Here is a 9,121-nt window from a genome sequence, read left to right as displayed (position 1 = left end):
CTTATATTAAATAGGGGAATTTGTCGGCCAATATATTGGTTTTCGCAGACCAAACGGATGTCATAACTTTCTTTAGTTTATTTGATCGAGCCTCACCCTCAATTCTTGTGTTCATCCTTCGGGATAAATACATGATTTGAGGTAAAGCGCTCTTTCATTTAAACTATGAAAATTATGGGGTCAATTTGACTTCATCTTTTTCAAAAATAAATTTTTTTTTAAAAAAAAAAACGTCCTTCCGAAGCGGGCAACGGGATTTCAATTCCGATGACCGACAGCTTCTTACGGGCAAACCCCACACCAAAAATAGTGCCGACAGTGTGAAAATGATCATTCTGAGCCCTGAACATAACGTAACACCTAGCAACTAAAAACTCTGCAAGTGGTGTGTAACGTTCATTAAACACCTATTGGATTTTTCGGCAACTAACAGTGACAAGCTCTGTGAGAGTTGCGGAAACGATCATCCTAAGCTAAACCTTAATGCTAACACCAGACAACTTACATAAGAAATAAAAGGATAAGTTGTCCGGAGGCAGTCAACAACAAGATTAAAGAATGACATAGTTGTTGGCTTCATTTTTTTATGTCACAAATACCAGATGCCCCTGTGATGTTTGTGGGATATTACCAGGAGCACTTCATCTCTGGGCTAGGGTTACTCCATTCCTTGTTGTGCTCGATAGTAATGCCACTGACTTGTGACAGTTTCCTCACTCTAGGGGCAAGCCGAATCATTTTGAAGCCTATGTGTTCCGTTCCAGTCATTAAGAGATTCTCATGTTGTGAAATACGCTTAACGGACTCTTAGAGAGAAAAATGGCCCATAAGTGTTTGGCGTAACCACACTAAATCAGACACAACCAAACCTAGTCCCTCCCCATAAGGGTTGAGGGGGCTACCTTCGATGTAGCTACTCCCGAAGGCGGAGTGACCAAGCTGCAATATAGAGCCCACAACATAATTACGTAGTGGGACGGCGTGGTCACACCAGACCTCACAGTAGTTGCACGACTGCCTTCGCCGTAGTCACACTCGAAGGCAACATGACCACACCACAAGAACGTGAGCCTCACATAATTACGTGAGAGAGTTAGTGTGACCATGCCAACCCAGCAGGCAGAGCAACATGACTATGCCCGAGACTGAAGTGACCACGCCAACCCACCTAGACTTCAAAATTTAGCTTGACGGTCCTAGAGAGGAGTGCCATTTAGAGCCAAGTTTTCTGGCCCTCATTGGACTTAGGAATCTCGTTGGAATTATGAAAAGGCTAGGGGGATTAACTCTTTTTGGCATGTCATAAGTGCCATTAAGAACCATTTTTGGCTTAATTAAGAGGCTTGGAGATTTTGCATGGAGAGGCTGGTTTAAGCTTCCTCTCTTCCTCATTTCACCCACATCTCCTCATTTCAGTTTTGGGGCTGAAGCTTAGAGAGCTCAAGAGAGCACAAGGGAGAACTCCATCATCTTCCTCAATGAGCTTAGGGTTTCTTGGATCAGGGAAAAAGAAGGGAGACTCTTCATCTTCCTCAAAGAGAGGCTTTAAAAAAATGGTTTTCTCCCAACTTCTCCTTCTACTTCCATCTTCTCCCTCTTCTTCCATCACTTCATTTTGAGTGTGTGAGGACAGTTTTGTGGTGAATGATTTGGCTAGCAAGGAAGCAAGTGTCTCCTCTCCTACACTAAAGGAGAGCTTCATCCTAGCTTGGGAAAGGATCATCAGAGCACGACAGGGACTTTGCTGGAGCTCAAAACTTCACTGCAATCTTGTCGAAATCTCCTTATAATGGAGAGCTTCTTCGTTCTTTGGAGGAGTGGATTGGACCACACCGGACCTTCGCCGGAATGTTGCCATCTCTCCAACCACTTGGAGAGCTTCATCCTACACGAAGAAACGAGGCATTAAACGCCACTTTGGTGATATTCTTTAAAATCCCTCGTATTTTCTTTCTTAGGCGCATGAAGGATGACCGAGGCTCGTATAATAGCCTCCGACCATTCATTTATATATATATATATATATATATATATATATACAATTTTTTTTTTCTTCACACACACGCACACACATATATGTACTGTAGTTATCTAAAGAAAAAATTAGCTTGGAATACATCATAATACTTAAAATTGGCCATTTGTGCCCACTGTTTGTTTTCTTAGAGAAAAATAACTGAAAGTTTATTTTAGGATAAAAATATGTTCATTTTATGAAAATAGAAATTGAACCCCTTATGAAGGCAAACATGGAAACATTTTAATGAAAATATGCCTATCTATTTAGCATCTTTTATATCTTTGATGATCTCAAAGTACACGGGATCAACTTACATTAAAATTTCATGTCATAATCTCAGGTAGATAACTAAGATTCATGATGTTATATATTTGATTATTTAGATATAAATATGCCACTTAGTACTCTAAAATCAAAACCCAAAATAAAATTAGACATCACATAACCCAGCCTAGTGTTCTCATCCATGTTCTCTTTTTGGCGGACCTACTCTTTCTCTTCCCCTTGGATTGACATAGGCTTATTTTGAGAAGATGATGAAATTAACTTTAGTTACAATGAATGCAACCGCCTACAAAAGTTTTTGTAAGGTGAAGAAACAACTTCCAAACCTTTGTATCACAAGAACGATAAGTTCTCACCGTTTTAGATGATAGCTGGCTGTCTCCGTTTGACATATGTGATTTTTGAAATAAATTTGCCGAATTAAAGGAGATTTGCTGAACAAGAAACTCCTTCAAACAAAGCTATAGTCAGAGAAAAAAATATTATGTTCGGGGTACGAATGCAAGCTGCATATGGACAAAGGCTCCTACTGGAAGGAGCGGAGGAGGAAAAAAAAAAAGAGATCCGGTGAATCGCATCCGTTATCTGAACACAAACGTAATATTATCTCTAGTTAGAGTGAGACGCTTATTCAAAGGTGGTCATAATATGAAGAGTTGCTTCGTAGTTCGCTAAACTCTTGAGTTAACAGAACGAAGGTAAGAGATAGATTTGAGCAAAGAGGGAATTTTTGGTTTATTTTAGTAAATGTTATCTTGTAAGTATCAAATATATAAATAAAAGTATTTCTAGTGGTTTAAATGCAAATGTGCAATTAAAATAATTATTTTCCCACCATCAGCATGAAAAATTCCGACCAACTTTCTTCCCCGCCCGCACAGTTGAACAACAGATCGTTTTCAGGCGGTCGTCATTAGAAGGTCAGCAATCCCAACCACCCTCACCTTCTTCCCACCCATTCAAACCGATGAAAGGGTTGCTTCCGTTCGCCGCATTAAAGGGCAGAAGCGGTGATCTCGCTACGCCGGCAGAGAGCATCGGAGATGAAGTACGTCGTAGAAGTGGAGAGTGGACGAGAAAGCTCCGACGGTTCGCCATCAGTCGGCCCCGCTTACCGGAGCATATTCGCGAAGGACGGATTTCCCCCTCTGATTCCTGGCCTCGAGTCCTGCTGGGATGGTTTCCGGTTAGCTCGTCTCCGATTCCTAGCTCACCCAATTTTCCTTCCACTTCTTTGAATTCCAAGAGATTTCGGAAATCGTTTGGCAGTTGTTCGATTTCTCTTGTTTTGGAAGTATATAGTCATTTTATTCATGTTGGACGTGATGTTTCTTGTTAATCAGCTTGTCGGTGGAGAAAAATCCAGGCAATCGGATGCTAGGGCGTCGCGAGATTGTTGATGGGAAGGTGAGTAATTCAATGCCGGACGTCAGTTGCAATTTCCTTATATCTATGCTTGTTTTGTGAGTTGGGATAATCAGGTATTGCGAATGGTTGCAGGCGGGGAAATATGCTTGGCTAACTTATAAAGAAGTGTACGACATTGTGATGAAAGTTGGAACTTCGCTTCGAAGCTGCGGAGTTGAGAAGGTTAGTGTTTTGTTTTGGGATGGTTTGATTCTGTGTGATGGCGTAAAAACTATGAAGTAGTTTAGAATATCATCTAATTTTACTGTCTGTGGAAGCTTGCTATGTATTGTTGAAAGTAAAGAAGGAAGGAGACAGAGGTGGTGCTTGTTGGTGGCTTGGGGCTAGAATAATGGCAGTTATAGTTCCTTGTGATCCTCGGTTGTATATTTATGACCCATGCTATAATAATGGATTATAAACTATCTTACATATTTTATTGAAGACAACTGAACACAATGTCAGTTACCATTTTTAAGTCCACATAAGCAGTAAGAGAATTCCTTCATGCCATGTTTGCTAGGTCTGTCACTTAAATCAATACCGTGGAAAACATCAAGTGTACCACTCGAGCAGGACTCTTTGGTGAAATTTTGTGGTATAGCTGGATTTAAGAATGCTGAGTGTTGAATTTGATGTGCGTGGAATTCGATCAAATTACCTTTGAAATAAATTTTAAAATCTTTAGGACTTATTCATTGAATTGGGTACGCCCTCATTCTTAAACCGGATGACATGAGAAAAGCTTTAGTTTTATGTGGATGCGGTTGTAATATTTATATTTTGGTTCAAGTAGCAAAATAAACTGTTGAATACTCTCTGAGTGTTTGAAGAGACTCTCTAGGACTAAAAATGACTGGATTAAAGATGATATATATTGAGGGAATTTCACCTCAATCATGTGAGAGTAAGGCAATATAATGGAGATAAAGGAAGGCTACACATGAAAATATAAGATAAAATAAATAGAGAAAATATTTTATTATTGAACAGAAAATAATAGCAAAAGAAAATATTCTAATAATATTTAGAAAACTTACCAAAAAACCCTACAAGGAGGAATTCACTAAGTTTCATCTTTCATTACCTACAAGTAATACCTTGCATTATTGTTTACCCAATATATTTTCTAATCTAACTCTATATTTATAAATAATACAATACTTAATGTAAGTTCATTGAAGTAAAAGGAACTTCTAAATTACTAATGATTTAATTAAATAATTGATGCCTATATTGCTTAATTGAGTAGATTGTTTATTATAATGCATCCAAAGCTTCCGTATTAGCATTTGAATTTTAATGAAGGTTGAGGGAGGGGGTAGGACGCCCCAAGCATGATTACTTACTTAAATTTTTGGTCAACTCTCATTAAAAAGAGATTGCATCCTGAAAATTATTTTCATAATGATAAGAATCTTTCTTAATCTCTTCATCCTATATTGAAACTCTTGATGACATAGTTTCTTTCATAAGATAAACAATATAATTTTATATTATTATAAGAAAATAAAAGTAAAGTTTTTTTCAAAATTTAATGATAATCATGATGGCAATCAACTTCTTCTAGAATAATGGTGACCATATAATAGTTTCTAAAATAGAAATTTTTTCATAAATTGATAATGATTATAATCTTTTCATATATGTATGATGTGGATAATTTGTATCATTTATTCTATGTTTGTATCATGATGATCAACTCTTTGTATGATGTTGACGACTCCATTTGAATAATATTTCAAAATCTTATCAAATTTTTAAATTCGAGTTTTGCCTATAAATATCCAATTTTTATCATAGTGTCTTGTTCTTCATCATATTCTACCAGACTCCAGGGAAATCTACCCTTATAAGTTAAAATGCTTGTTATGTGTTGATATAACATTACTTGTATGTTAACAAAGTGGAAGAAAAAACACACAAAAACTATGAAATTAAAAACAGGAAAGTGAATAAATCTGAAGCAAATTAATATAACTAGAATAACAACTCGTAAATCAATACAAATGAATTAAGTTATTAATCCTAATTAATTTTCTAAAAAGCGTTGCAACTTTCCAAAGAATTAACACTAGATAGCCTATAAGCCCTAAACTTCTTGTTGGATTCAAGGGAAAGAAAAGGGAAGAAAGAAATAAAAATAAATAATAAAAAAAATAAAAGAATAAAAAAATTTGAAAAAAATTTCAAAAGCTACGAACTCAATTTTTAAGCAAATTTTCAAAGAGATTTGAAACTCAACAAAGAATTAACACAAGATAACTTTTTGTAGGATTGATGGCAATAATAGTTTAAAAATTTACGAAGTGAAAAAATCATGAGAGAAATGTTGGAAGCACAACTAGTTAAATATTTTTTTTAATAAGAAAGAGAATTCATTAATTTTGTTTTTAAATGTTATATATTTTGAGGCTTTCATCTCTGATAGCAAATTATGAATCAACCAAATTATAATTATATTTTGATGATAAGTAAGATTTCCTATGTATGAGATCGAAATTATAAATGGTTTGAAGATGCATTTACTTATGGTCAATTTATTTATGGTGAGATTTGGATTACATGGGATTTTTTATCACTTTTCTCTATGCGGCTAACTCCTAGATGGACAAAATCTTTGGAATGATATTTCTTACATTGCCTCTTTTATCAGTGGTGCTTAAATTATTTGGGAGATTTCAATTGCATTAGATTTTAATGGTAAACGGATGGTGGAAATCCTATTCCCCTCACTAAGTTTGTTGAATTCAATATACTCTCATTTACTCTGGGCTTTTAAACCTCTCTCAATTGGTCACTCTGTCGTCTGGTTTGATAAAAGTTTCGGTTGCTATATTATGATATATTTCGATAGGGTCTGGCCTCTTTCCTGTACCATATACTAATATTTTCTCCATCATTGTTCTGACCACTCCCGAATTGCAATTTTTATTGGTTCTTATGCTTAGAAATTTTGAAGCTAAGCATCGTAACTTCAAAGATTTGTTCTTTTACATTCGGCAGACAAACATTAATGGGGATCTTGTTGCATTCTTTATCAAAAGATTAAGCCTTTAAAAGTATCCCCTTAATGTTCTGTTGTGGTTCTCAATATGCAGATTCCCTTGTTCCAAGAAGTTAATAAAAAACACCTTAATTTCCATATTTTGTTGGACTCCAGTGCAACCTATTTATTCTCTTAGTTTTGACTAGCTTACAAACGATCCACTGGGTCTTGTTTGTTCTGCTAAACTTAAAAATGAAAAGTTGTCTACCTCTTAAACTTAATTTTTTGATTTCTAAAATTTCATGTTGTCGGCCGTTTTATTTTTAATTTTCGTGATTTGAAAAAGTAGTGATTTTGTGATTTTGAAAATAATTTAAATATGAATCTAACCCTTTTTTATTTTTTTTAAATGTAACATTTTAATTTTAAAATAGGTGAGACCAAAGGGGTCTCATATTTTAAATAGTTTAGATGATTGAATACGATACTACAAGTAATACACTTATCCCGAAGAATAAATATATCACTTGTAATAGAGATTCAATCACCTAAACTAAAGAATTTATGACATCCGTTTGGTCTGCGAAATTGTCTTATTTGCCGACAAGTTCCCTTAACTAATATGAAGATTAGATAAGGTTTATTTTATCTGGGTTCCTGGTTCCCTATAGAGGCAAGTCCCTATAGTTAATTATATCTTAAATAACTGGAAGTCATTTAAGAAAACTCTCGATTAAGATCAGGTGGTTTTGTTTTCAAGATTTCAAAGCTTAGGTTTTCACGGTTGGACATAGGAAAATCAAATGGGAATGACTCAAAATAGGAACAATTATTTAAGGAATCCAAAGGGAAGAAAAGTAGAGAATATCACAGATCCTGGAGAAACCCCGGAGATGTCCCAACTATCCTAATGTTTGGCTTTATGTCTTTGAAGTGATATAATTTGATATTTCAATCCTGCAAATTATTTAGGACTTATGTTTGCACAATATCGGACTGTTTGCACAATATCGGACTGTGGCAAATAACCTAAAAAGATAGAAGGATTTACACCGTACCGCACGGTAACCTCGGAATCCTAAAGCGTTCGGACTTATAATTGTACAACAGAGTTGTACAAAAAACCTAAAGAGTGATCTTATGAGTTGTTATTTAAATCAAAAAAGGTGATATGTGATGTGGATGTGTTTTGCTGCTGCAGGTCCACCTTGAAGTTATTCCTCGTCATGTTGTCCACAATATTCGCTCCAAGCTCCTTGCCGTGACGAGTTTAAGTTTTCTAGGGTGTCCAATTACGATGTCAAATCAAACGACCCTATGGTTGTAGTCCTCTAAATGTCCTATATAAAGAAGGCATGCTTAAAGCTATATAATATAAAATGTGCAATACATGACAAACAGTAGGGTGCATGTAGAACAGTAGTAAGCAACAACAGGACAAGTATAATATGTTGTATGGTACAGTGGCAAATAGGAACAAGAATAATATAACATGATATACAGTACAGTAGCAGGTAGGAAAAGAAATTGTATAACATGCTGTATAGGAAGAACAGTAGCAGATGAAAACAAGAATAATATGACATGCTATACAGTACAGTAACAAATAGAAACATAGCAAGTATAACATGTTAGACAGGACAGTGGCAGTAGCAGGTAGAAACAGAACATGTATAACATGTTGTACAGTACAGTAGCAGGTAGGAACAGAAAAATAAAGTACTGTAAAATGTAAAGCAAACCTGTACGCCCGTGAGCTCCGATGTTCCTTAAGTATAGCAAGCCTAAATGCATCTCCAAAAGCAAAGTCCGGAAGAAAACGTCATCCAGGAAATCCGAGGAAAAGCGGAAAACTCGAGAAAAATCAATGAAAAAGACTCAAGTAAAAGAAAATCCTCGAAACCCTTGGGAAAATCCCGAAAGAAAGGGAAAGTAACACGAGTGTCCTGTCCCAAAGCTTAGTTAAAACAAAAGAAAAAAAAATTCGGATGAGGGGGACCGCAAGCACTCGTATGGGACTAGGCTCAGCTGTATATTTATTCTCGAGGGTCCACGAAGGCTACTCGGTCACCCGAATGTATAGAACACGCCACTCGTCTAGAAGGGTGTCTTGAACCTCACTCAGGGGGCTATTTCCCAGCCTAAACAAGTATTCGTCAAGTGGACAATCAATTTTAAAAAAGTATTTTTAAAATTTATGTTTTTGACATGCACATAAATCTCGAAAAAGATTATCAAATTTTGTTTTATAAAGAAGAATGTATTTTATATTTTGAAACAGATTTTAGCGATTTTTATTGTCCACAAGACGATTACGTTGTCGGGCATAGGATCGCCGACCAACTGAGGAGGTTCGAGCCGACTCCTGCTAGACTTATGTCGGTGAAGGATACTATATCCTATTGTTCATCAAATGCCTG

The 9,121-nt window shown here is 35.9% G+C and overlaps 1 protein-coding gene across 1 annotated transcript in view; it reads left to right on the top strand.

The window, feature by feature from the left end:
* The first annotated feature begins 3,162 nt into the window (after positions 1-3,162).
* Positions 3,163-9,121, top strand: part of LOC110027514 (long chain acyl-CoA synthetase 4-like) — a 21,679-nt gene continuing 15,720 nt past the window's right edge. The window contains exons 1-3 of the mRNA XM_020728982.1: positions 3,163-3,491; positions 3,649-3,712; positions 3,806-3,895. Of these exons, the coding sequence (XP_020584641.1) occupies positions 3,349-3,491; positions 3,649-3,712; positions 3,806-3,895 (297 nt within the window). The 5' untranslated portion in view covers positions 3,163-3,348. The remainder of the gene's footprint in view (positions 3,492-3,648; positions 3,713-3,805; positions 3,896-9,121) is intronic.

The sequence above is a fragment of the Phalaenopsis equestris genome, unplaced genomic scaffold (assembly GCF_001263595.1).
Source record: "Phalaenopsis equestris unplaced genomic scaffold, ASM126359v1 Scaffold000428, whole genome shotgun sequence".
Taxonomy (NCBI): Eukaryota; Viridiplantae; Streptophyta; class Magnoliopsida; order Asparagales; family Orchidaceae; genus Phalaenopsis; species Phalaenopsis equestris.
The sequence above is the reverse complement of the archived record's forward strand: the minus strand, read 5'-3'. Positions and strand labels throughout refer to the sequence as shown.